General features: G+C 59.7%; 1 protein-coding gene across 18 annotated transcripts; it reads left to right on the forward strand.

Annotated features, from left to right (window-relative positions):
* The first annotated feature begins 501 nt into the window (after nucleotides 1-501).
* SH2B2 (SH2B adaptor protein 2) lies at nucleotides 502-24,397 on the forward strand. Of its 18 annotated transcripts, none has more exons than XM_074328393.1 (11): nucleotides 544-601; nucleotides 10,564-10,613; nucleotides 12,604-13,328; nucleotides 16,364-16,465; nucleotides 18,197-18,288; nucleotides 18,376-18,558; nucleotides 19,575-19,666; nucleotides 19,776-19,940; nucleotides 20,470-20,678; nucleotides 23,201-23,420; nucleotides 23,879-24,397. In XM_074328393.1, the coding sequence occupies exons 3-11, from the start codon at nucleotides 12,633-12,635 to the stop codon at nucleotides 24,223-24,225; spliced, it is 2,106 nt and encodes a 701-aa protein (XP_074184494.1). In that variant the 5' UTR covers nucleotides 544-601; nucleotides 10,564-10,613; nucleotides 12,604-12,632; the 3' UTR covers nucleotides 24,226-24,397. The 18 variants fall into 18 exon arrangements, with proteins under 18 accessions (XP_074184493.1, XP_074184494.1, XP_074184495.1 ...); XM_074328394.1 differs by lacking the exon at nucleotides 544-601 and adding an exon at nucleotides 1,794-2,239; XM_074328391.1 differs by lacking the exon at nucleotides 544-601 and adding an exon at nucleotides 2,287-2,606.
* The last annotated feature ends 2,572 nt before the right edge of the window (nucleotides 24,398-26,969 follow it).

Below are 26,969 nucleotides of genomic sequence, written 5' to 3' on the forward strand. Positions count from 1 at the left end.
GAGCCCATGCCGACCAAACTCCCTGAGTGCCAGCCTTACATGGGGACACCCCAAGCCATAGATTCCGGGCTGCCTGATCCCCAGCCCAGCCGCACTCACGTGGGTCCCCATCCACCCAGATAAAGGGCTTCCTCTTAGGCTGTGGTGGTTGGTATTCCCTCACTGACCAAGTGGCCAATGGTGCTGGCTGCATATCCAGCTCCCACCTGCGGCCCACCTGGGCAGAGTCTCAACTGTGCTATCCCTGTCTCGGTCTGAACACTCTAGACCTTGAGCGTCCAGAGGCCTCCCTTTGGGGTCCCACCCCAGTACTACTCATCATCTGCCCATGACAACTTCCTCCAAGGCCCCAGAGCCTCCTGCCCTCAGGGACCCCAGAGGGATCTATCTTCCCTGACCCTCATTCCTGTCCCCATGACAAAGGTGCTCTTGACCAATCAGCCCCTCCCCTCCTCGCCACCTCCCCACCCCAGCTACTTCCACATCTCCCACCAGTTCCTCCTTGTGGGTAAGACTTGCTAGGCAGCTGGCTTCTCCTCACTTCCTCCTCCCTGGCCAACGACAGCCCATCAGTGGATCTTAGCCCACTACTCGGAACCAGGTTAGTCCACTGGGGACCAGGTTCTATATCCCAGGAGGGTGGGCTCCATAGCCAGGCTACTCAATGTGGAGCCTCCCTGTCTCCCACTCTACAGGCAGTCTCCCCCCCACCCTACCCCCATACTCCCACACCCCTCCTGGACTCATTCATAGGTCCCCTGGTTCCCAGCCAAGCATCCAAGCCTGTGTGCTGCTCCAATCGATAGCTGGCTCTAAGCTTTCATTAAGTGTTGCTGACCGGGTCCTGCCAAGAGAGCAGCTGGTATGTGTGTGGAAGGGAAGGGGCCAGGTTCCAGGGCCTCAGACAAGGCCTGCCTTGCTTCAGTGTCCCTGTGGAGGGTGGCCCAGGGCTGGTGGGCAGGAGGTCCAGTCAAGGCTCCAGGCCAGTCTCCACCTTCACCAACCCACTGTTCCTCTCTAGGCCCCACGCTTTCCATCCACAAGACAGGGTTAAAAACCCTTCCTTGCTGCTTCTGCTTCCTGAGAAATTACAGATGTGAAATGGCTTTGGGAAAGGTTAAAGTGTTCTCTATAAGGATCAGAGGTCATAAGGGTGGTGGAGGGCAACAGATGGAGGCACTCCCTGTCAGGCCACAGAACTGCCAGAGGTAAGGCTGCAGAGGGTTTAGTGAGAGCTGGGAGAAGCTGATCTAACCACTTGTGGGGGCTGAGGGCCTGCGGTTGGGGGCAAGAAGGAAGAGGAGAGGAGGAGCTCAGGCACCTCCCCACCGCTCCCCAGTAGCAAGCAATAGACTCATCTCTTAGCGGCCACTTCCACACTTCTGCTCACACTGATTGATGCCCTCCCGCTCCGACCCCTTCTAGGTCTGCCAGAGCCCCTCCACCTTTTCTGGGAAGCTTCCTTGAGGCCCCCAGCTCCCCAGGAGTCAGTCCACAATTACCCACAAAGGTCAGCAGGAATCTTTGTTTTCTTAGCCAGACTGGTCTCTTTCCCAACCTATGCCCTGGTTCTATGGCTGTGGAGCCAAACAGGGGTGAGGAAGGTAGGGTCGTGTCCCCCCACATCAGCCCTGTATGACCTCTGGACACCTGGGAGGGGCGGCTCTGTGTCTCCTACACAGTGAAGATGGGGACGTGGGGAGCTGATCAGGTCTTCCCCGCCCTGTAGCCCCGGAGCTATTTCCGGCCCCGGGAGTGCTGAAGGGAGGGGGCGTGGTGCTCACCCACCGGATTTATGAGAATCAGACATCGACTTCCCCGGTTGCGACATCTGGGCCTCCTCGAGGCTTCCATTGTCCCCGCGGCGGAGGGTCCAGGACAGTGGTGGCCCCGCCAGGAGACAGTAACCAACGGGCGTCCACGCCCGATATGCCCCACCACGCAGGCCACCCATCGGGCCCCCACCCGCCGCGGTCCCGAGGCCACCACTCAGGGCTCCGGAGACGCTTCCACGCCGGAGGGATTCCAGAACCTGGCCTGGCGCCGGTTCCGTGAGACGGGGCGGTCGCGGATTCTCGCCCCAAACAGGGCGGCTGCAGTCCTGTTCCTAAGCCCTCCGGACCCCAAGGCTCGGCTGCCCTGCTACCCCGCAGCAGCCACCTCCCAAAGGAAGCGAGCACCAGCCGCCTGCACAGCTCCAGCTGGGCGAAGAGCTGGGGGCGCGGCGGAGGCGGGGCCGGTGCGGTGCGAGGCGGGCCGGGGGGCGGGGCTTTCTCCGGGGGCGGGGCCGGGGAGGCGCGCGCTGCGCGGGCGGGGGTCGCGAGCGGGAGCAAGCGGGGCGCGCGCGGCGCGGTGCTGTGTTCGGAGCGCGCTGGGCTCCGCTGCCGGGAGAGCCCAGTCGGGGCCGCGCTGGACCAGCGAGGAGCCCACGAGCCTTCGAGGTTGTGGACGAGGGAGGGAGGAGTCGCCGCCAACGCCAGCTCCTGCCGGGAGGGAGCCCCAACCCGCCGCGGGCCATGAGCCACCGGGCCCCGGGAGCCCGGCCGTGGTCCGGGCAGCGCTCCGCCGGCGCCCCGACCCGCCCGGCCGCAGCTGCGCGCCTGTAGGTACGGCCTGCTTGTCCTCAGTTCCCTCGTCCCCTCGTCCATCATCCTGGACCCGGTCCGTCCCAGAGGGTGTGCGTGTGTGTAAGCACCGCTGCCCAGAGAAGCGCGGCCGCACGCGTCCCGGTCCGCGCGTGTCGTCTTTGTGTGCGCGGTGGGAGGGAACGCGACGGAGGAGATGCGCCCCCGGTGGGGATCAGCTCTCCGACCCCCATTCCGGGCCGAGCGGGAGTGGCGAGAGGGGCCGAGCCGCCTCCGGAGTTGCTGCGCCCCCCCACCTACGTCCCAGGGCCCGCGGTGGGGTGAACGCATAGGGCGCCCTGGAGGAGGGGGCCGTGGCTGGGGCGGAGGGGCGCCGGGTCTCTTCCCTAGCCTGCGGGGGCGGGGGAGGGCCAACCTGGAATGAGGGTGCTGGCCACCGGAGGGACGCTATCCAGACCACATTCTACGGGCCGGCACGCCCTCCATTCGGCCCAAGCCTTCTTTCTCCTGGGCACCATTCTCGACCCGCCCACCCCGGGAGCTCTCCGGCAGTCCAGGGCAGTGGGGAGGACCGCTGAGGGTGCCCGAGAGGCGGGCGCCTTTAAGAAGGGGCGGGTTCGTGCCCTCCATTCAGGCCCTTCGGCCTCAGCCATTGATGAGCCTGCGGGCAGCGCGGGGCCCCCGGAACCGCGCCAGCCTAGCAAGCCAAGGCCAGACAGGCAGGGATCCGTGAGGTCTTCAGAGGGAGAAGTCTGCAGTGACGGCCCCTCGGGAAGCCGCGCAGCGCGGACAGGGCAGCCTCAGGAGTAACTGAACATGGATAAGCCAGAATCTGTGTTCACTCCAGCTGGTGCAGGGGAGAGCCTCCGGGTGGGGAGTCAAAGCTGGGTTGAAGCCTACCTCTGCCATTTGAGCCTCCATTATCTACTCTGTAAAATGGGGACAGTGCTGCCTAACTCCTAGCTAGGCGACCAGCAAGAGTTGCCCCCTCCAACACAGGTCTCTGAGCATGGGGTGAGCGAGCCCCTCTGGGAGGGCAGGAGGAACGAGGGGGTGGTGATCCCAAGAGCCTTTGGCTACCTCTGTTGGGCTCGTGATCTGACCCCTGCCCCACTCTACCTCCCACTTTGAACAAATCTCTTTCCTCCCAGCCACCCTGGTCCATCCAGGAGGCCACTGGTGCAGGAGCAAACTAAAGCCTTCCAGCTCAGGAACTTTGTCTGGCAGTGGGAGCAGTGCTGTAAGGCTGGTGTAGGTCTGAGATTTTGTTGGGTATCAGGCAGTTTCCCACAAGCGGCTTCCTTCTACTCCTCTCCCCCTCTAGAGGGCTTGAATGATGGTGGGCAAGAGATTCTGATGCCAGTTAGTTGAATGGTTCTAAGTAATCAAGGATTAATGTGTACACTTTTTTTATTGTGAAAAATCTGTCTAAAGTTTCTAAACCCTTCTCCCTACTTAATGGATCTCCTAGGGAGAGCCCTCATACTCACACCCAAGGGTGGGCTTCCCTAAGGGGTATTGGAAGTAAGACACCCCCCCCCAGGTGGAACCTGGCCCCCGAGAGGTGAGCCAGTGAGGGACATCTGTGCTGTTTCTCATGTGATATGCACAGCAGCCTGTGGGTTGGGTACTATTATTGTCCCCATTATACAGAGAAGGAAAGAGGCAGGAGGTGAAGTGACTTGCCCAGAGTCACTCAACCAGCAAGCCAGGCCTCCAAACCACTTCTCTCTGACAGGAACCTGTTTCTTACCTCTTGCACTGTCTACCCATCCTGGGTTGCAGGAAATTGGGGGTTAGGTGCCCCAGGCCTTCTGGCTGCTGTCCCCATGGAGTTCTGGTCCCGTCTTGGAGCCTGCCTCACTTTCTGCTCCTTAGTGTCCCCGTGGGCCTGGAGGGGTGGTAGCAGCTTTGGTGTCTGGGGAGGTTTCTCTTCCCCCCTCACCTGGTTGGGTCTGATTTTTATGGCTGTGCCCTGTCCCAGGGGAGAGCAGGTGTGAGTCCAACACCTAGAGGTGGTAACAGCCACACCTGTTTGGGCAGAGTGAGGGGCGCCACAGTGTGTGGGGAGTACAGCGTCTTTTGACTCCTCTGAGTGAAGCAGGGTGTGGGCTCCATTCCCCAGATACTTCTGACCCTCTATATATAGTAGGGCCCACCTGGGTCCTATGGTGGGTATAACACCCACCTGGGGGCTCATGGCCTGGTGGAGAGGCCACAGAAATGTGGTGTTGTGGAGGCGGTGGGGGGCAAGTGGAGGCAGGGATGGGAAAAGGGGGCGCCGCCAAAGCCTCTGTATGCTCAGGGCCCACCAACTATTGGAGCAGAGCAGTGGCAGCCTGTGGGGCAATGCCAGGCTGAGTGCTGAGACTCTGAGCTAAGAGCAAGCAGGCTGGAGTAAGAAGATGTATTAGAACTTGGATGTGGTGAGTTTGAGGTGCCTGGAGATCAGCCAGGCAGGGAGTTCATTTGCTCAGAAAAAAGGCCCGGGAGCCTTTATAAGCATCTGCAGGACCAGCGTCTGGGACACAGAACTAGGGGAGGCTTGGTATGTGTATCATGAAAAACCGCGAAGGCACACTTGTGGGCTGGGTGGTGGGGGTTGAGGGGGGCATCCTACAAGTTTCAGGGGCTGGCCCAGGGGCCAGGGAGGTCTGCGAGGGGTATTCATTAGGACCAAGGTGAGATCCCTGACCCAGGGAAAGAGAGAGAGACCGCAAGTGTCAGGCCAAGGCTGGAGAGGGGGTACCTCTGCTCGGCAATCCCAGGAGCGCAGGGCCAGTGCCTAGAGCCATGCCAGCCTGTCCTCCACCTATGTAGCCTGTCCAGGAACTGTCCAGCACCAGGTGCTCCTGAAGGAGGAAGGGCTTTCCTCCTAAGCCCCCAGGCCCTGGTGTAGCTTTCTTCCTGGGCCCCCTCCCTACTTATCTGACACGTGCTTCCTGCAGGATGCAGCTCTGGATTCCCCTACCCTCCAGCCTCTCAGAGTGCCCCCTCCTCTGAGCATGGCCATCTCCATTCCTGAGTCAGGGCCTAGATGCCCCACTGTGGCCTCAAAGGGAGAGCTCTCCAGGGACAGGGCCTATTAGGAATAGTGTCTGTTACAGAAAGGGGCAGATCTGAACTTGGCTCCACATTCCCCTCTCATCTATCTGTGGCCCTGGACCTACCAGCCTGGCTCCTGACACATAGCAAGAGCCCAGTACAAATCCAGTCACTTCCCTTTCCAGGACCCCATTTCCTCATCTTACAATGGGAGAATCCTCTCTTCGTGGCAGGGAAGATGTGAGGGGAGAAGGGTTTTTAATAGGGTTTTAGAAAGATACCCCTGGTAACACGGTGGAGTCTGGATTTGTCAATGGTTGGAGGGACGGTGGGAAGCAGGAAGGAGGCCTCTGCAGCCTTCTGCCCAGAGCAGTGGGAGGAAAAGGGAATGGATGCAAGACATTTAGGAACTAGCAGAACTTTATTTTTAAATAATTACTTATTTAACCCTCATGAAGCCCTTTGTATAACAATCAGTGCTGGTATTATCCTCCATTTTAACAGATGAGGAAACTGAGGCCCCAAGAGGCTGAGTCACCCACGATGACACAGCCAGGAAGCAGAGGAGCTGGGATTCAAACCCAGGCGTTCTGGCTCCAAATCTCAGGCTTCTAACCACTGCACTGTCCCAGTGTGTCAATGACCAGAGGTAGAGGTAGGGAGACGCCAGGCAGTGGGGCCCCTGTGAGGGGAGCATCTGTTGGATGCAGCCTTAGGGAGCCTGAGGACTGGAGGTTTGCAGGTCCCAGAGCCTGCAGGGCCTCTCCATTTTTGGGTGTCAGTGAAAGCTAGGGGGCTCATAGAAGGGCTTCCACCCTCTCAAGTGGCAAAGGCTGGCGGTTGTGTGAAAGGTGTGAGGGTATAGAGAAGCTCTACCAGCTTTTAGCAGCTGCCTCCCAACGATGCTCTGTGGCACAGGCCTTGGACCAGAAGCAGCCTCTGTGGGAGAGCAGGATGGTCCTGCTTTACAGCTATGGAAACTGATGCTCAGAAAAGCCAGGAGCCCCGCATGCCCCTCCCCCCACCCATACGAGGGCAGAGCTCCAAGGGCTCTTAATCTGCACCTGCCCCTGTCACTAGTTGGCGTATCCTCCCCCCACACCCACCCTTCAGCAAAGGCCCAGCAGGGTCAAGAGTGTTAAGACCAGAATCATGCCCACTCCTGCCACCCTGGCAGGTCATGGGGTGAGCACAGGTATTCTGGGCAGGAAGGGTCGGGGATGCCAGCCACTCCTCACTCTGGCCGGAGGCCTTGGTTCACAGCCTGCCCTGTAGGACACTTTTGGGGGTGGAGTGGGGTAAGGTGGGGAGTAGACTTGAGAACCAACGCCCAAGTACCCAACAGTGAAACAAAATGTGCCCTGTGTCCTCTGCCTCCATGTCTCCTCTGCAGGGGAGAGAGCTTCAGGCAGCAGCAGGCAGAAGGCACTCCTGGCTGAAGGAATGGCCTGCCCAAAGGTTGTCTTTGACCTGCAGGGAGAGGGGTGCAGAAAGGGGGTTGGGGGGACCGTCCCCCAGAGGCCAGGAGGGCAGCTGGAAGAACAGCAGGATGGAGGATGGAAGGAGCCTTCCTTGTGGTGTGGACCTGAACAGGCCAAGCCAGGCCAGTGGCCCTGAGAAGCCCAGGGGAGAGGGCATCAGTGAGCATAGTTAGGGCCAGCTTCCCAACGGGCAGGGAAGAGCCAAGTGAGGCCTTGTCTCCTCTTCTTGTATTGAGAACCCCGAGAAGAGGTTTCAGTTTCGCCATCGTGAGTTCATGGAGGGGAGGGGAACACCCAGCCCAGAGCAGAGCACCCTTAGTTCTGACCCTCACCACCGTTCCTGCTCTTGGTTGTGTGGGTACCTTTCTGAGAACGGAACTGGGGGAGGTACAGCAGAAGTGGGGCTGCTCCTGGGGTTCAGTCTCGCTGGTGGAGGATGCAGCCCTGGTCCTGCTCCTGGGCTGCCGGTAGTGGTGCTGAGTATCTGGCTTGCACTGCCTGGCCTCCTTCCCTTCCCTGGGGGGCGTCGTCTCCTGTGGTGGGGAGGCCGGCTCCAGCTGGGCCTCCCTGGAAGCACTGCTATGGGACCCCTGCGGGTGTAGGCCAGACGTCCCACCCCCCAGGCCTCCACCCTCTGTGCTGTGGATCGATTGGTTGTCTGCCCATTAGCGGGGGCGGCTAGGCCGCCTCATCAATATTTTAAGGAATGACCTGGCCTTGGGATCCGGAACTGCGTGCTGCGGGGGCTGACGAATGGCCTCTTTTTTCTTTTCCAATTGTCAGCGCTATTTTTACCACCGGAAGGCCAGCCGCCCCCTCTCCCAGGCCTTTAACTGAATGGGGGTGGGGGAGGGTCTCCGTATGGGTTCCTGTCGGAGGGCTTAGAAAGGCGACAGGCAGGGAGGGACTCCTGCCCCGCCTCGCTGAAACCCCATCCCATCCCATCCTGGCCCTGGTGAGATGGGAACAAAAAACATTTTTCCAGAAGCCAGACAGGCCAGCTGAGCCTGGAAAAAACCCCAGGTGACGATTGAAGGAGGGTGATCTGCCCACCCAGGGCCCCTGGGGAGCCAGCACCTGATCCCTAGACCCGGTGGGCGCTCTTTGTCTCCAGTCCCCATCCTCAGAAAAGCCTGTGGAGGAGAAAGGCCAACCCCTGCCTGCCCCAGGTCCCAGTGGGGGCAGGGGGAGCAGTCTTCAGTGTCCAAGGGCCCTTACAGTCCGGGGCCCCTGGAGGGCGAGGCTCCAGCATCTCCTCTTATTGATAGAGCAGGGGCCTGGGGAGGTCCAAAGCCGGCCGGAGACAGAGCCCAGATATCCCCTTGCCCCATCCTGCACTCACTGTCCTGTTCGTCTGGTTCTCTGAGGCCACAGGAGGAAGCACTAGGCCCCTTCCCACAGAAGCAAGAGGACCAAGTATCATAGGGACCATTGGAGCTCAGGGAGGAAGAAGGGCCAATGGTGGGAAGGCGTCCTGGGGGAAGAGAGCCTTTCACAGCACAGCACGTCCAACAGGCTGAGGAGAATCAGAATAGTCAGTGGAGTGAGGAAGGCAGTTCCCGCAGGAGAGTGGCACAGGCAGACGGGGGGAATTCCAAAGAGCCCCTGAAGGAGGGAGAACTCAGGCCAGCCCCCACAGTGGTGGCCAGGTGAGTCTGTCCACCCAGCTTCTGGTTCCTCTGGGTTCCCCTCTGCCCCCCTCCAGGCCTTGCTTTTCCCACATCTGGTCTGTGGTCCCCTGTCTAATTGATTGGTTGTTACTCACTGGCTGTTCCCTGGAGAGGATTGGAAATGCCTCCTATCTCTACCCAGAGATTAGGGGAGCTCCAGCCCTGCCCATGGCTGCACATGAATTATTGCAGAGACGGCCTCCTGTGCTGTCCTTAGAGAGAGAGGCAGGGAGCTTGTCCCCATTTTTAAAGTGAGGAAACTGAGGCTCAGAGGTCGGAGTTGTCAACATCACTCACCGAGAGAGAGATGGGGTCAGGCCTTGAGCCCAGGCCAGCAAAGGTCCCTGCACTTGGCCTCACCCCCAGTTCTGGCCCCCAGCACACCCTCACTCCTGCTGGGGCCGAGCCCTTTTCCCTGTGACTTGCAGCCTCCCCTTTGCAGAGAGCCATGTCTGGGCCCCAGTGCCTCCATCTGTAACTAAGTTTGGGGCTCCCTGTTGATATGCTACTTGTGACTTTTACCTCTGGCTGCTCAACTCCTGCCACTTCTGTGTAGCCCCAGGTGGATCCAGGGGACACGAGGGCTCCTGTGCTGGGCCTCACCTGTAGGCTCCTGACCAGCCAGCGAGGGTGGGTGGAGGAAGTCAAGGTAGGCCAAGCTCCCAGGCCTCCCAGGCCAGTCCCTGCCAGGCCATAGCCACAGCCACCATCCCCTCAGCAGAGTTCTCTCTGAGGGCTACGCCTTCTCTGAGGAGGGCAAGCTGAGGCCTACCTGTGAAAGCCTCTCCCCAGGGCCCTGTCCCTCCTCTCTGCCCCTTCTCCTTGCCAGAAATGTTGTCAGCCAGCCGGAAGAGTGGGGAGGGACGGGATGCCAAAAACAGGGGTATTGGGACTGACTTCCTCCTCCTGTCCCACCTGCCCCATATGGGAGCATAGTTATGTCACACTGGTGTCCATACTTGGTACCAGCACCAGTGCTAACCCTTCCCAGGCTGCCGTGTCACCCAGTCTGACGCCCCTGATGATCTCAGTGGTACAGAGGGGGAGGTGACCACCGTGGGGGGCCTGCTGGGTAAACAGGTGGGCTTGGAGCACGGGGACAGGCCCTCATGGGCTTAGCTGCAGGGCTTCGTCTCCACTCCCACCCTCCCACATGTCCCCCTCCACAGGCCTCAGCTCTCCACCACCTTGGAGGCCTTAGTAGTGGTGGCAGGTGCATTAGCGCCTCCACCCCCATTCCTGACAAATGACTCGGGCCTGCCTTCTGCCCCTGAGGAGTGCCAGTGCCAGGCTGGGGAGACAGACATGGAAACAGACATCTGGAGCACCCTGCAACTGGCACCTTGTTAGAGGGATGTATAGGAGCGGACTATGAGCTCAGGCAGGGGAGGCAGGGGGAGGTCAGGGAAGGCTTCTTGGAGCAGGTGGCCATGGATTAATTATTGAAGGATGCATAGGAGTTAGCCAGATGAAGAAAAGAGGAAGAGCAGAACAAGAAAAAGTTCCAGCGATAGCCAAGCTCATGGGTGCCTCAGCCCCATCCTCCCCAACCTCTCCACCCCATGTCCTGATAAGTCTGCCTCCAAGGTATTGCTCGGGCCTGCAGGGCAAGGCACTCTATCCTCTTCCTGGCATCACACCTGGCGCCACCCCCTCCAGGAAACCTTCCTAGCTCCCTGCTGCGCTCTCCCCAAAATGCCAGGTGAAGTCTATGGAGACCTGCTGGTTTGGAAAACCATCCTTTGCTAAGTGGCCTCATCAAGTGATCCATTTCCTCCCTAGGGCTTTCCTGTGGTTATTGAGTGCAGATCGATGGCCAAGATTGCCCCAAGGTGAGAGGGAATTCCCACAGTGCCCTGTGGCCCAGAGGCCCCACGAATGATCTCATAGAAGTGGGGCAGCTATTTTTACCCAGTGTTTAATTAGAGAGTTTGGATCCCAGGGAAGAGATGAGATGGTGCTCCCAGGAGCTATGAGGGCCATGCAGGAAATGTGGGATCCTGGGAGGGCAGCTGAGGGCATGATCCTCTGCCTGAGTTCCCCTAACATTGGGCTGGCCCCCTCAGATGGGCTCCCCAAGGCAGAACAGGACCCTATCACCCCTCTCATTCTCCATGGGTGATTTTACCCTAGCCTTGGGGGAGGGTACATAAACACAGTGGGCTGGGCATGGGCCGCCAGGGGTGTGGGCCACACTGGGGGACAAGGAGGCAAGGCCCTCAAATGACTGGATACACACCAGGTAGTTTGGCAACTCAGAGTTCTGAGAGACAAGGTGCCTGGGGATAAGCAGAAGGAAACGGGTGAGAAGACAGCTGACGTTCCTGGACTGGGGCCTCTCCAAGAAGGTGGGGATTGGATGGGCGCTCTGGAGGGAACAGAATTCTAGGAGGTGGGAACACAGGTACAGCACACAGGCCACTGTCCTGCAAAGAAGTCTAGGAGGCAGCACCTTCGGTGCCAGTACGAAAAGTTAGTCGTACTTGACCCACACTAGGAGGTGACCCCCAAGTCCCGGAGTCAGGGGACAATTCCAGGCCCGTCATAAGCTCTGTGTCCCTAGGACCCATGGAAGGACTTAGGCAGTGACAGCTGTGACATGCCCAGTATGCCAGACCCATTCATTTAGTCATTCATTCATTCAGGGCGCCTGCCATGTGCTCAGCACTGGGAACATAGCCACTTACGAGCTTGTTAAAATACCTGCCTTTGTGGAGCTGGCATGCTCAGGGGAGAGGGGTGGTGGTTGAAGGGAGGGGAGAGGACAGCACAACCAAGCAAATGGTACTCGTTTGTCAGGTGGAGGTAAGAACTAGGGAGAAAACGAGGCACGCAAAGGGCAGGACACGTCAGCACTGGTGGGGCAGGAGCATTTCTGATTCTCAGTAGAGTGGTGGTCAGGAAAGGCTATCAGACAAGATAGTATCTGGGCAGAAACCTGAAGGAAATGTAGAGGAAAGAACATTCCAGACAAGTGCAAGAGAGCATCACAAGTGCAAAGGTCCTGAGGTGGGATTATGACTGGTGTGCTTTTGCATCGGCAAGGAGACAGGTGTGGCCGGAGCAGAATGGGCAAGGAGAAGAGTGGCAGCAGATAAGAGATAGGTAAATAGAGGCTGGTCGTGTGAGGCATTTGGGGCCAGGGGTAGGACTTTGGCTTTTACTGAGTGGAATGAGAGCCACTGCAGGATTTTGAGCAGAGGAGGGACCTGACCTGTCTTGTTCTAGAAATGACTAGGTTCCTGGGTGGAGAACAGATGACAGTGGGGTGAGGTCAGTTTCCAGGGGACCAGTGAAGCATCTGCTGAAGTACTGCCTGCAAAAGAAGAGGTTGTGTGGGTCCACGGACAGCAATCTGGACGGCGAGGAGTGGAGGAAGGGTTGGGTTCTTGGCATATTTCACAATCAGGGCCCAGAGGATTGCACATGACTTCCTCCTGTCCACGAGGCTTTGAGGGCCCTTACAAGAGGTTACTTAGGGAAGTGAGGTCACTGGAGGCTGTGGGAAACCCACTTCAAAGCAGCTGTCATCCCAGCCTCCTTTGGCAGCCCAAGAATGAACTTGGGGTTCCCTGAGACTGCTGTTGGAAGAGAGAGTGAGTGGGGGGGGGGGGGCTTCCCTGCTCCCTGGGTGGTCCTTCTCTTCACACTTTGGTGCTGCTGGGAACTGCTGCATGTTGTGGGAGCCCCTCTCCTCCCCAATACACACACAGCACACAGACCTTCACAGCCTCAGGGAGCCCTGGGGGAGCAAGTTTGGAGAAGGGACAGGTGGGCTCTGCTCAGACGTCACCAAGTCACCCCAGCTCTTCTCGCCCACAGCTGCAGGGGGCTGCGATGGGACGGGAACCATGAATGGTGCCGCCTCTGGCCCCGCCGCTGCCGCCCCGGTCCCGGACTGGCGGCAGTTCTGCGAGCTGCACGCCCAGGCGGCCGCCGTGGACTTCGCGCACAAATTCTGCCGCTTCCTACACGACAACCCGGCCTACGACACGCCGGACGCCGGGGCCTCCTTCTCCCGCCATTTCGCAGCCAATTTCCTGGACATCTTCAGTGAGGAGGTGCGCCGTGTGCTGGTGGCCGGGGCAGCCAAGCCCCCCGACACCATGGAACCGGAGCCAGCGGCACTCAAGGTGGCGTCGTCGTGCGGCCACTCGCGGAGCTCTGAGGACGTGTCGGCACACGCGGCGGCCAAGGCCCGCGTCCGCAAGGGCTTCTCACTGCGCAACATGAGCCTGTGTGTGGTGGACGGCATGCGTGACATGTGGCACCGGCGCGCCTCTCCGGAGCCTGATGCCACCCCGCGGGCCGCCGAGGCCCCGGCTGAGCCTCGCGACAAATGGACACGGCGCCTGCGGCTGTCGCGGACACTGGCGGCCAAGGTGGAGCTGGTGGACATCCAGCGGGAGGGCGCGCTGCGCTTCATGGTGGCCGACGATGCTGCCGCAGGCCCGGGCGGCGCCGCCCAGTGGCAGAAGTGCCGCCTGCTCCTCCGCCGGGCCATGGCTGGCGAGCGCTTCCGCCTGGAGTTTTTCGTGCCGCCTAAGGTGAGCGCCAACCCCCTCCTGGGGGGCAGCGGAGGGGCATGGGCACAGCCCAGGGTGCCAAGAACTGGCTTTGGGGACCTGGTTGGAAAGATGTAGTATTGAGTGTTAGGGGCCTGGCATGTGGGCCCACTCTGCCTGTCTCACAACTCACACCTCAAGCCCTCTCTCCACCTATGAGGTGTCAGGACTCTGGATACCAGACAGGTCCTGGAGTACTGCTTTTCCAGGTGTTGGGGCACCTAGCTGCCTGCCCTCTTCTCTTCCTCACCTGGCCCCTGGGGGACTGCAGCCTCCCAGGGAAGAGGTCTGCGGTGATGAGGGCAGGGAGTGACAGCGGCACACACTGAGAGGGCTCCTGGGAGGGTGGGAATCTGAATCCCCAGCTTGGCTGCCAGCCTCTAGCCCAGCCCCCGCCCAGGTGGCCCTTTTCTGGCCTGTGTTTCAAAAGCTAACTTGAAGCTGTCAGCAGCACTGCTGCTCACTTGAGTGTCCTGTCCCCTCCCCCCCTTGGGGGCTCATCCTCAGAGCCCTGGGGCAGCTTTGGGTCTCCTGCAGAGTAGCAGACATGCCTTGTTTGGAAAATGGGACTAACTGTAACAATAGTGCCTGCTTTCTGAGAGCCCACTGTGTGTCCATGGCAAGCCTGGTGGGCAGGCTCATCCTCCCAGCATCCGAGCAAGGTGGGCCTCATGGTGTCCAGGTCACAGAAGAGAAAAACAAATACTCAGAGGGGGTGTGGCCTGCCCAGTCACACAGCTTGTGGGTGGGAGAGGTGGGCTAATTGTAGCCACCACCCTGGTGGCCCCAGGAAGGAAAGGAGCATGGAGGTAGGAGCTCCCTGTTCACTGGGAGGTTTGGAAAAGTGGGAGGCTGTGCTGGTGCGGCAGCTGGCAGCGCCCCCCAACAACCACCAAGGACGCCACCCACGTCTGGGCCCACTCTGTTCTCAGTGCCTTGAGTCAACTTGAGTTTCACCTCTGTCCCCATCTCCTAGCCTGTCAGAACTCTGGGTTCCATTGGAGGGGCAGGGCGTGTGCTCCCCAAAGCTGGCTGACCTGAGCCATGTGAGAGGTGACTTCCCAAGGGGCTATCTACCCAGGCCCCCACCATTAGTTCCCAGGGAGAAATTATAGACCATTCCGCCCAAATCCACCCCTTGTCAGACAAGAAGACCAGGCCGGTGAGGGGTGGAAAGTGAGGTGGGGCTTGCCCAGGGTCATCCAAAGGGCACAAGCCCAGAGTTTCAAGGCCTCCAGGCCCTGAGTGGCAGTCACAGCTGCCTGGCTGTAAATAGCAGGGGTGGCTGCCCTGGGAGAGGGGATCCAGCAGCTGGTGCCTTTGTTATCCCTCCCACCCCACTATTCACCACTGGCAGAGGGCAGGCTCCTGAGGGATCACTTCCTCAGCCTCTGAGGAAGGCGGTGGGTTCCTACCCCCTTATCCGGCCTCCTTTTTTCATGCAAATGTTAGGGAATTCAGGAGGGAGCCTGTGGGAAGATGGATCATACCATAGTAAGGGATCAAGTCCAGTTTCCTAAATGTACTGGGTCCCAGGGACTCCCTGCTGATACACCCCACTGCCTTTTAGTCCTGGAGACCTAGCTATACCCCTGGAGCAGACAGGAGCGTGGGGTCTGCAGGCCCAGTGGCTATTTCCTGGGATCTTCACACTTACCTCTCACACAACCCCATGAGTCAGGTCTCTGGCCTCCTGTCCCCTAGAGCCCTGTGTCAGGCCAGCCCTAGGGGCCCAGGGAACAGTGAGGCTGTGCCCCTGCCATGGGAGGAGCCACCAGGAAACCAGCATTTGCAGGACAGGATGGTAAACCTCAATGGGGTGAGCTCTGGGGGCCCCATGGAGGGGAAGCTCAGGCTGCAAAAATGTTCACCAGACAGCAGGGCCCCAGGACAGGCATTTCTGGAGGCACAAGTCCAGTGAGTGAAAGCCTAGAATCATGAAACAGTCTACCAGCTCTGTCCAGGGACGTGCAAACAGTGAGATGTGGCTGTGGGTGAGAGGCAGCGGGACCAGGAGAGACAGGCGGAAGAATCAGTCTCCAGCCTGCAGGAGCCTTCACAACAGACCTCTGTCTGCTCCACCAACTCCAGGACCATGCCCCCACCCCCACCCCGCCCAGTGGCTGGTGCGATGGCCTGCCATGGTTAACCGAGCCCCTCTGTCACAGCTCCAAGCACAGCCCTGCACCCGCTGGATGGTAGCCAGTGCCGCCAGGAATTCCCATTCGCCTGCCCACCCACTGTGTGGCCCTTCCCTTTCCTCCTGAGAAAGTCCCTGTCCCGGAGCCCAAGCCCTGCCAGGAATCTCAGTCTCAAGCCAGCCCCAGGGGGCCTTCAGGTCATGGCCAGGAGCTTTGGGGGCAGAGTGGGGAGGGTTGGGCACAGAGTGGCCCTCCCTGGGAGTCCTGCCAGCTCACCTTGGTTGAACCCCACACTGTCCCCTTTCCTCCACCCAGAAACAGCCCTGCCCAGCTCCAGGAGCCTTGTCTGAGACAGGCTCCAGGCCATGCTCTGGAAAGTCCAGTCTGAAGGCGCAGACCAGCTTTTTTTTTTTTTTTTTGATGAACTAGAATAAAATAGAAAATATCACACTCAATCACACACAAGATAAATATTATCTGGTACATTTGTTTCAGAGATATTTTTACCTGTATATGTATTGGGTCACAATGTCATATGTATTTCTTATGGGTCAAGATCAAAAATATGAAACCAATAGATCTGGTGAGTACACTGGGCAGTCGGCGGCCCAGAGTTCACCCTACAAGGTTCAGGTGGGAGATTCAGCTGTCACTCTCAGCTCTGTCCCGGACTTGCTGTGTGACTCGATGGGGAGGTCCCTCTCTTGCCCAGACTCCCTCAACTTACCCGTCTGTGGAATGGGGATTGAAACACCTCTGCCAGGGCTGCCGTGGCGTCCTAATTTGAAGGCTTCTCTGATCTCTGGGAAGGGGGGAGGGTACAGAGGGTTTCAGAGGGCCCTGTGGTGACTCTCTCTGCCCCTTCTGGCCTCCCAGGCCTCCAGGCCCAAGGTCAGCATCCCTCTCTCGGCCATCATCGAGGTCCGCACCACCATGCCCCTGGAGATGCCGGAGAAGGACAATACATTTGTGCTCAAGGTGAGTCTCACCTGTCCCACAGAGCCCCGGGCTACCCCGGCCACCTCCCTCGTGGGCAGCACCGTGAGACCATCATATGGGGAGTGAGGGGAAGGGGCCGGCTACAGGGCTGGGGAGGGAGCCCTAGGACCCTACACATACATCAAGCACCTAGCTAGGGTTTGAATCCAGGCCTGGGCTCTAGAGCCGAGTGCCCCAGTGTCACTCACCATCTGGGGCCCCCAGTTCCCATTTCCTCCTGGGCCTAGGTGAGGTTCCTCTGAGTTTCACTTCCTCCCCTCTGCCCCACTGGAGCCAGCACATACCCACCCCATGGGTAGGCAGGCAGACTGGTAACCAGCTTGCAGCAGTTAATGCAAATACTGCTGTCACAGAGCACTGGCGTGTGGGAACCCACACGGTCCCGCAGAAGGCACAAAGGCACTGAGTGGGGGTCTGGAGGCAGCTCATCCTTTTCCAGGCCCCACGTCACCAGGGTGGCCTGTTCAGTTTGCTGAGGACATGGCTCCAGGCTGCGCCCTGTGCCTCCTCAAAGGATTAGAGGTTGTTTGTGAGGCCAAGTCCCCAAGGGGGTTGGTTCCACCCACCCAAAGCTTCACGGAGTCCCCCCTACTCCTCTCCAGGCTCCTGGTTGGCTTTATGCTTTTACTCGCCCCTATTTGTTTAGTCACGAACTCCCTTATTCATTTAGCAAACACTTACCAACCCCATGCCCTCGTCACCCGGCTGAGGCCTGAGGACACAGCCCTTCCCTGCCTGGCGTTCCCATCTGCTGAGAAAGAGGCGTTCAGAGCCTCCCTGCCATCAGCTGGGTGGCAACTGTGCTGCTGGTTATCCTCAGGAGCCCTGAGCCCAAGGGGCTCACCTGCAAGCCCCACTCTGAGCCTGTTTCCCATCTGTTCAAAGAGGGGTTGCAGGTGGTCTCCAGGGACCCTCCCAGCTCTAAGATGCTGGGAGTCCAACAACTGCATTGTAACCGAGGTTACATGACAGGAAGCTGAGAACATGCAGCCTTGGCATCACAGACACCTGGGTTCAGGTCCCAGTGCTGCCACTGAGTGCTAGTGGGACTTTGAGCAAGTTACCTGACCTCTCTGAACCTCAGTCTTCTCATCTGTACAATGGGGAAAGCATACCGCCTCCCTCCCAAGGCAGTTGGGAAGAGTTCGTCAGATAATGTATGTACAAGATGGAACTCTGGGCCTGCCCACAACAGGAGCTTTCCCCTCCTCTCTTCCCCTACGGAGGCTGCTTATGCCAGGGGCCTGGCCTTAGAGGTAGAGTTCCAGGCAGTAAGGCACGTGAGCCCCCAACTCAGTGTGCTGGGCCAGCTGGCCCCTTGGCTGACTCGAGGGTTGTGATGCCCTTTCACCCCACCTCCAGGGTGCCAGCTCACCCTTCCCCAGCCAGCATGGCTGCCTCCGAGGCTACATGTCCAGGGCCTGAGAGCCTGAGGACCTGAGGTCAGCAGGGCTGGACATCATCCCCAGTGGCGGGCCTAGGATGGAGGTGCTGCTAAGCGTGGGGTGTGGCTCCACCCCAGGACCTTGGCCTGGGTTTGGGGTGGTGCTTGATGGTAACCCCACTGTCTTTCCTGCTGCTCACACCAGTGAGCTCCCGTCGGGGAGGTGTGGGATGAGCCATTTGTCCTGGGGTCGAGAGCCCTCTGCTGAGGGTAGAGGAGGTTGGGGTACTGACTGCTATCTGGACTCCTGGCCACCCCGTCCCCAGGTGGAGAATGGAGCAGAGTACATCCTGGAGACCATCGATTCACTGCAGAAGCACTCATGGGTGGCTGACATCCAGGGCTGTGTGGACCCCGGGTGAGTGCCCAAGTGGCCCTGGGATGGGTGGCAGGGTGGGGGAGCTATCTGGTGCTGAGCTCCCAAAATGGGCTTTTCTCATGGCAGGTCCTCTCCAGGTTGGTGCCAGCCATTCCTCCATACCCCCACCCCCACCCCCACCCCTATCTCCAGCAGGCTCTTGGAGGCCTGCTCTGCAGGGCCAGGGCCCAGGAACCTGGAAGGAAGTTGGATCAAGTCTTCCCTCACCCCAGAGGAGCCTGAGACCACTAAAAGAAGGGCAGGGATAGGGTGAGCGCAAAGGGCTGGGGAGATAGAGGGGAGGCCCCTATCCCAGCCTGGAGCTCAGAGACGGCATGCTGGTCGAGCGACTCACCATCTCAAAGCTTAAAAAGTGGGCCTGAGCCAGGCAGCGGGGGCTAGGGGTAGGGCAGGGCAGAGAGAACAGCCCAGGAAAAGGGGTGGAGGTGTGTGTGACCCAGGGACTTGCAGGGAACGTCAGGCCTTCAGGTGGCTAGGACTAGAGCTGGTGAGGAGGGGACTTGGGTGAGAACCTGGGAAGCTGGTAGGTTGGGAGCAGTGGGGAGCCATGGCTGGTAATAAGCAGAGGGCAGCTACCATCGGCTGCGAACAGGAAGAGCCACAGGGAGGCTGGCTGCGCCATCCAGGAGAGATCCCACAGCCAGGAGTAGGAGGGGTAGGCAGGCCAGGAGCAGAGCATTTGGCAGCAGCTCTCCTGGCTAATGGGGTGAGCCAAGCCCTGGAGGGAGGGGCTGCTGCTTTCTAATGAACAGTTTCATTGAAGGAGGCACAGTCAAGTTCTGAGTGCCTCCCAGGCCCCCGGTCCCCAAAGTGGTTACAATCCATCCCCTGCCACCCGCTCAACCATCTGCTCTGCAAAATCTTTCCCCAGACTCTGTGAAGGTAAACCTTACAGTATTTTAGATCTGGCAGGATCCCAGACACCTTGTATCACAGATGGAGAGACAAAAGCCAGGAGCAGTGACGGGAGCTGCCCAGGGCCTGCCCACCACTGTGCCCTCCCACCATTTGAGGGACTCCGTAGGGTCCCAGGAGGCCATCCCTTTGTGGGTTAGTGGGCAGGGATCCTGTGACCTCAGGACTGCACCCACCTGGAGACCTCTCTTATATGGCCCTGTCACTCACATGACAGCCACAGAGCAAGCTGAGGGTGTGACAGAGGGACACAGAGGCAGAGGCACCCTAAGTGGCCACTGCCTGGTTCTGGGAGCAGCCTGTGGCCCAAGACGCATGGCAGGACTCGGCTGCACTTTCTCGCCTTACAGGGACAGTGAGGAAGACACAGAGCTCTCCTGTGCCCGGGGAGGCTGCCTGGCCCGCCGAGTGACCTCCTGCAGCTGTGAGCTCCTCACAGAGGGTAGGTGGGGACAGAGCTGGTTGGAATAGTGGAGGGCAGAATAGAAGACGGGTGCTCACTCCGAGACGGTCAGACAGACAGATGTGCTCCTTACCCACTACTTCTCCAGCAGCAGACCTGCCCCGGGCCCCAGAGACAATGGCAGCCGTGGTGACAGCCCCACACAGCCGAGCTCGAGATGCTGTCAGCGAGTCCCTGGTCCATGTCCCACTGGAGACCTTCCTGGAGACCCTGGACTCCCCAGGCGGCAGCAGTGGTGACAGCAATAACACAGGTGCCGTAGGCGCAGCCCGCTCTCCCCCACCCCAGCCCCTCCATCCTACGCCCCCAGCCTAGGCCATGGGCACCCACCCACCGCTCCACCAAAGACCTTCCTGAACCTCAGAAGCGATGACACTTCATCCCACTGGGTCCTCTGCACAGCAGCTCAGTATTCTGGCTTCTGTAGGCCAGTCCAAGAACGTGAGCCTTCCCACAGGCCCTGGTTTCAATAGAAAACGCTCCCAGAAGGGACACAAAGGGTCAGAAACAGGTTAGGAACAAGGAGATCGGACCCCAGGTTTGTTGCTGACTTAGAGCGTGATCCCGGGGTAGTCCTTCTCTTCTCTGTGCCTCAGTTGACCTCATATTCTTAACTAGTGGGTGAGGTCAGCTCCCTGCCTTGTTATAAAATTATCCCAGCAGCATTTTACATGTTAAAACCCAGCAAGGGGTTGCCTCTCTTCTCTTGTGTATTTGCCGCCCCCTCCCCACACACACACACACACACACACACACACCGCTCACACTGTCATCCTCTCCAGGGGAGGAGGGAGCCGAGCCTGAGCCCGAGGCAGCACCAGAGCTGGAGCTCTCCGACTACCCCTGGTTCCACGGGACACTCTCGCGGGTCAGGGCAGCGCAGCTGGTGCTGGCAGGCGGGCCCCGGAACCACGGCCTCTTTGTGATCCGGCAGAGTGAGACTCGGCCCGGGGAGTACGTACTGACCTTCAACTTCCAGGGCAAGGCCAAGGCAAGTGTGCAGGGGGGCCCCGGGGTGGATCTGCCAGCCCTGGGCCAGGGGGCCGAAGTGGCCCTGGTCCTGAGGCTGCACCCACACCCCAGAAGCAGGTTCCGTGGGTGTAGATGTGGCATGACTTCCCATGGGCCAGGCCTATCTCTGGCCATGCTCTTTGAACTATCTGGGTCCTTCCCACACTTCTCTGAGGGGCTGCAGTCTGCCCCAGATGTGGCTTCTCCATTATCCAAATGGGGACCTCACCTCTTGATGGCGGAGCACTCAGGAGGCCAGGCCCTTCTGAGGACTTAACTTTGACCCTGTGAATTAGGGTCACATAGTGCTAGGGTTTCGGAGGATCTTTATCCAGAGCCAGCTCAGTGCAGGGCTGGGGTCAGCCAAGGACCTCCTGCCCCACCCACCCCCAGACAGCCCCATGTTTTCCCTCCTCAAGTCAGTTCACCAGTCCCTTCTGGGACCCAGCCCTGGGCCAGGCCTGTGTTCAGGTCAGGGGACGTGGAAGGGAACCATACACAGGTGGGCCCTAGAGGACCAGGCAGGACGGCTGTGCAGGGTCTGGAGGGCCAGAAGAGGTGCCCCACCCTACTGGCCAGACTAGGAGGGGACCTTGACCTGAGATGTGTAGTGGAGGGAGAATCCTTAAAGTGAGGAGGGAAGGGTGATCCAGAGAGGGCACAGCTGGTTTGACGGTGCACCCAGACAGTGGGCTGCGGAGGAAGGCATTGCATGCAAATAATGACCTAAGGTGCAAAGGAAAATATGACAGCAAAGGGAAATGATTGTGGGGGATTACAGTGTGCCCAGAGTGGGCAGGAACCTCAATTCCCCCCGGTCTCGAGTTTTTGCTAAGGAAACAGACCCAGCCCCAGCTCCTCCCAGGACTCAGTTCCCGTAAGTCCCTGCGGGAGGAGGGGCCACACTAGGACTGCTGCTCAAGGCCTGCGCTGGTAATCAGCCTCCCAACCCCCAGCTGGCCCCGTGAAGGCAGTCCCCGGCTCCCTGGGCCTCTCTCGCTGGCAGTGCTGTCACTGAGGAGGCAGCACCTCCCCAGGGACATGTCCTTGGAAAGCAACCGCCCTTACCAGTTCCTCTGACAACCAGGCGCTTAACGCCGTCCCTGGCAGCCCCAAGTTTACTTCTTGGCCTGCACCGCGCCAGGCGGCCTCCCTGAAGGACTTGGAGCTGACTTATGCCTGAGCCAGAGGCTAGAATGGTGGCCAGCCCACGGTGGGGAGGAGGGAGGTGGGGGGCAGGGGGTGGGGGGGAGAGGGGCAGGAGGCTCCTGTCCTTCCCGGGGAAAGACCCAGACTGGAATTCATGCCAGCGGCTGCCCTGTCAGAGCAGGGTGACTGCCCAGGGTGGGATAGGTTAGTGGTGGGCACAGCAGGGTCCTGCTTGCACTCCTCCTGGGAAGAAGGACCTCTGCCCTCCAAAGCAGCTCTTTTCACCGTTTCACCTGAAAGGTTTTCCTAAAGACTAAGATGCACCCACCTTGCTTCAGGCTCTGCCCTGGGCCTCTGCCCCCAAAGACCCTGCCCCCATTTAAGGCTGTGGTGAGTCCCACTACGCAGTTCCTCGCAGGCTGAGGCCCTGCCCTGGTTGCCATTAATGCTCCCCAGGTTTGCTCACACTTTCCTGGCAACTTCTGGCTCTGCTGAGGGGCAGAACTTATGCACAGAACTACCCTCACCCCGGACCCCTCAACCCCCACCCCCAGGGCTTCTGTCCTTGATGTAGGAGGCTAACCCAGTACCCCTTCCTGGGCTTGAGGCTATGTACATGCTCTGAAACCTTCCTCCCCTCTTGCCACACACCCCAGCGACAGCCACTCTTCTTCCTGTGAGATACGTATTGAAAAAATAAGGCGAAAGCCAGAGACCTGTGGCTCACCACTAGAGACCACAGATTTGTTGCTGCTCCCCCTGAGGTGTCTGTCTGCCCCACGTGGGCCCTGGAGACCCAGGGTGGCACCAGCTATTCCCCATGCTCCCAGTGCTCCCACTGCAGCACAGTTGAGATGCACATAGAGCCACTCCTCGCCCGCCAGCCTCCGGAATTCCACCCCTCTGGGTTTTGGCTCTGCGGGCACAGCGGGTAGGCCCCTACCTACTGGAGTGGGAGAATCACACAAACATGAGTTCTCTTCCTAGTTCTGTGCCTTGTGACTGTGGGTGAATCACTCCCCCCATGCCTCAGTTTCCCCATCTCTAATATGGGGGCTGTAATCTCTACCTTTTAGAGTTTTTGGAGATGAGACGGGAGGTGTGAGGGGTATGATGTGGGTGTTCCCACCATAGGGACAAATGCCTGTTCCCTTCAGTCCCAGCCTGGCTCTGTTGTAACCCCATTCCCCACCCCCACCACAAGAGTAAACCCCCCTGAAGATGGGACTCATGGGGGGAGCCAGCTCTGACACAGACCACGTGGCCTCTGTGAGACTTGGTCCTCCCATTGACCCACAAAGGCACTTGCCGGTCCAGGATCCCAACACTGACCATGTGGACCTGTGTCCACAGCACCTTCGCCTGTCCCTGAATGGCCACGGGCAATGCCACGTACAGCACCTGTGGTTCCAATCTGTGCTTGACATGCTGCGCCATTTCCACACCCACCCCATTCCACTGGAGTCAGGGGGCTCCGCAGACATCACTCTCCGCAGCTACGTGCGTGCCCAGGGCCCCCCACCTGGTAAGACGCTCCCACCTGGCCCATGCGGTGGCTCCAGAAGACAGACAGGTGGGCAGTGGGGGAAGGGAGTCACTCAGGCGGCCGCCCAGAACCGCTGACTCTGGTGGAATGAGCACCAGGTCTTGAGCAGCTCGCCATCGGGACAGGAGGGGGAGTGGCAGCCCCATAGGGCGCGGTCCTGAGATTCCGGGCAGGGAGCAGTCCGGAGACAAGGCGGGGCTCGGCGGGGCTCAGCGCAGAACTGTAGAAAGGAGCGGTGCAGGAGTGAGTGAGGGTGTCCAGCACGCGGGGGTTGAGCATTTGTGTGTGCACTGCCACCTATATCCACGACGTTAGTTACCCGGGGAGGTGGGCTGGAACGGGAAGGGCTGAATCTGGGCCTGCCTCCTTTGTGATCCCAGGCCACCCCCTTCCTCTGGGCCTCTGGGCCTTGCCTGAGAAGCTCAGGCTGGGAGAGTGGGGACAAGGTGGTCCAGACGACACTGACGCGCTGTGTCCCGTTGCAGACCCCGGGCCCTCGCCCAGCGCCGCACCCGCGCCTCCCGCCTGCTGGAACGAGCCGGCCAACCAGCACTACTTCTCCAGCCTCGCAGCCGCCGCCTGCCCGCCCGCCTCGCCCTCCGAGGCGGGTGGGGCCTCGTCCTCGTCCACCTCGTCGTCCTCGGCCGCGTCCCTGCCCGCCGCCCCGCGCGGCGCCGCCGAGGGCCTGCTGAGCGCGCGCAGCCGCAGCAACAGCGCCGAGCGGCTGCTGGAGGCGGTCGGCGGTGCAGACGAGCCCCCGGAGGCCGCGCCGGCCGGAGAGGGATCGCGTGGCCACACGCGTGCCGTCGAAAACCAGTATTCCTTCTACTAGCCCCGCACTGTTTAACGCCAAGGCCCTGGAGCCATTCGGACCGGCCGTGCATCCACCCACGTGTCCGTCAGTCCAGCGGACCCTGCCGACCCCAGCCCGGTGCTGGGTGGGAAAAGCGAAGCTCTTCAGTGAAGACATAAATGTTATTAAAGAGCCTGTTTTAGGGACTGCACCCAGCTCTCCTGTCGTCCTTTCTCCTGCGCTGCTCCTCTGGGACTGTAGGGGAGAAGTGGGTGCCACACACGACCCCTGTGGAACCCACCCAGCTGTCAGAAAACCCAGTTCCCCATCTGCGTGGAGACAACCTGCGGTACCTGAATGAGGCACACATCTAGCCTTGGGCCGAAGCAGGGAGACTGCCCAGGGGGTAGAAAGTGGGCAGGGGTCTTTAGTGGAGCTATGAGGGGGGAGGGGAGGAAGAGGTGACCTGAGCAAAGGCTTGGGGGCAAGAATGAAGGGTGGCAGAAGGTAGGGGTGGGGCCCCTGGATGCAGGTACAGAGTGAAGGATGGGGAGCAGGCCAAGTCCTGAGCCTTAAATCCCAGGATAAGGAGATGGACCTCGGCTAGGAGAGAGTAAGGGTGCCCTTGGGCAGGTCAGTGGGGCAGGATGCCTACACATTAGCTGGGTGGGGGTTGGACATTGGGAGAGGCTGGTTTCCCAACTTTGACCTAGACTCCACCTTGGAAACAGCCTAGAGGGCCCTCCCACTCCCTCTCCTACCCCTGCCCCGTGCCTTGTGCAGACAGCGGCCAGGCTGCAATGCCTTAGAGCCTGCTGGAGGTCCCAGCACCCCAACCCCCAGCAGTGCTCCCTCTGAGGAGGATCTTGTTCCTGCTGAGCAAAGCATACCTCCCCCTCCCCCAATCCAAAGTCTGCCTCCCTGCCTGGGGCCGCAGACCCATGGTTCCCCTCCCTGCCCGGGGGTTCCCTTGCAGGGCCTGCATCCATAATGTACACTTCAGATGGCCAGACAACTGATCCTCTGGGACTGCTCCTAGACACCTGCATGCCCTTTGCCCATCTGAGAGTGCTAGCACCCTCGGTGGGCACCCTCAGTGGGCACCCTTGGTGGGCACTCTCGGGGGGCACCCTCGGTGGGCACCCTTGGTGAGCCACAGGGCTTGGCTGCCCCAGCTACCCAGTCCTGACTCAAAATGAGTGGGAAGGGACTGAGCAACACTCCTGCTGCCACCATAGAGAGGGAGGGAACAAGACCCAGGCTCCCCAGAGCTGCTGGTACTTGCATCTTCATCTGTGTGGCTTGACACCCTCTGAGCTCTGGCCCCTGTGCCCTGGTGGTTTGGGGCCTATACCAAGCCAAGTGCAAGCCCCCTTCCTACCCTGACAGGAGCAGAGGAGGGGTCTGGGGTGAGGCTCTCAGGCTGGGCAGAGGCCCGGGGACATGTGAGAGCTGTTTGTCTACCTGTGCCTCTCAGTCAGCAGGAATCTCTGAACCGATTCCTCCCCTCCAGCAAGATGGCTGAGGTGCAGACATCAGCCCCAAGCCTGAAGCTTCATCCTTGTTTCCTCAGTGGACTTGCCCCTTGGAAGGGTTGGGGCAGCCTCAGGTGGAGGGTTAAAACTTGAACACAGAATGTGTCATCCTTCAGGTTCTCCCATCCCTCTCTTCTGACAGCCACTTTCCCTGCGGATTGCCCAAAGCTGGAATCCGGGCATGGAAGTAGGTGAGGCACTGACGGCTGTCACTTTGCTGAACTGAGGGCCCAGAGTATGGGAACATGGCAGGGGGTCTGCACCATTCTAAGGGTGGTTCCCAGGTTAAAATGAATTTAAGGGAGACGGAAGAGGAGACGACGGCCACCACCCTGGGCTCTCCCAAGAGGTGGAGCACCAAGACCCAGCAGCAGGTCAAGTGAAAAGGAGCTTCTCTCCACAGTGTGGCCCCCACGGCGAGACCCTCAGGCCGTCTCTCAAAGTGGTGCTTCCAGAAAGCCAGACTTGGTGAGACTCGGAAAACCACAGCCGTTGCGCAGCTAGCAGCAGCATTTTTAAGGGGTTTCTTTGCTCCTCAGCCAGCATTTTAGGTGCCTGCTCTGTGCCAGGCCAGGCACAGAGTGGGCTGGCTGGGCAGGCAACAAGGCAGGCTCATCACAGTGTGAGGGGCAGCCACAGAGCATTGGCCCATGTACCGAGGCCATACAGAAGATGTGTCCCTGCTGATGGACGGCGCTGGGGTGGGCTGGGGGGCTGCAGGTGCGAGGGGCAGGGAGTGGGACGCGAGACTGAAAGGGCCTTGAGTGCCAGGGCATCAGGGAGCCGGAGACAGTTTGAAATGGGAGCTGAAGTGGGGTCAGGTCGGTGTTCCAGACAGATCACTCTGGGGTCAGGGGGTACCGGGGGGGGGGGTATGAGAGAATGAATTGGAAGGGGGGTGGAAATGCGGCCAGGGGGCCAGGGAGGTTGTGTTAGGTCTGGGGGAGGGGCGACTAGCTGTGCAGGGCAGAAGAGGAGAGGGAGAACAGTGGTGCAGGAAAGGTCATCAGTAGGTGGATGGGAAGGGGAAGTGGGAAAAGATGGCTTTTCCCACTCTGGCTTGAGGCTTGGAGGACAGTATGGCCCCTGCTGGACCCACTTGGATAGCTCCACCTGAGAAGGGCTGTGGAGAACATGGAATCCAATCCCACACCTAGGAGAGAAGGAAGAGACATCTCGCTGTCTCCAGCAAGGGACTCCCAGGGACTGTCAGTCTCTCTCTAGTCTGGGACCACACCTTCCAACTCT

Source organism: Rhinolophus sinicus, linkage group LG03 (genome assembly GCF_036562045.2).
Source record: "Rhinolophus sinicus isolate RSC01 linkage group LG03, ASM3656204v1, whole genome shotgun sequence".
Lineage (NCBI taxonomy): Eukaryota > Metazoa > Chordata > Mammalia > Chiroptera > Rhinolophidae > Rhinolophus > Rhinolophus sinicus.

Excerpts from the sequence above, each read along its gene's own strand:
- SH2B2 (XM_074328381.1), top strand. The coding sequence starts at position 8,570 with ATGGTGGGAAGGCGTCCTGGGGGAAGAGAGCCTTTCACAGCACAGCAC. Across the intron at positions 18,289-18,375 it reads CAGGGCTGTGTGGACCCCGG|GTCCTCTCCAGGTTGGTGCC; the intron begins GTGAGTGCCCAA and ends TTCTCATGGCAG. Across the intron at positions 18,559-19,574 it reads AAAAGAAGGGCAGGGATAGG|GGACAGTGAGGAAGACACAG; the intron begins GTGAGCGCAAAG and ends CTCGCCTTACAG.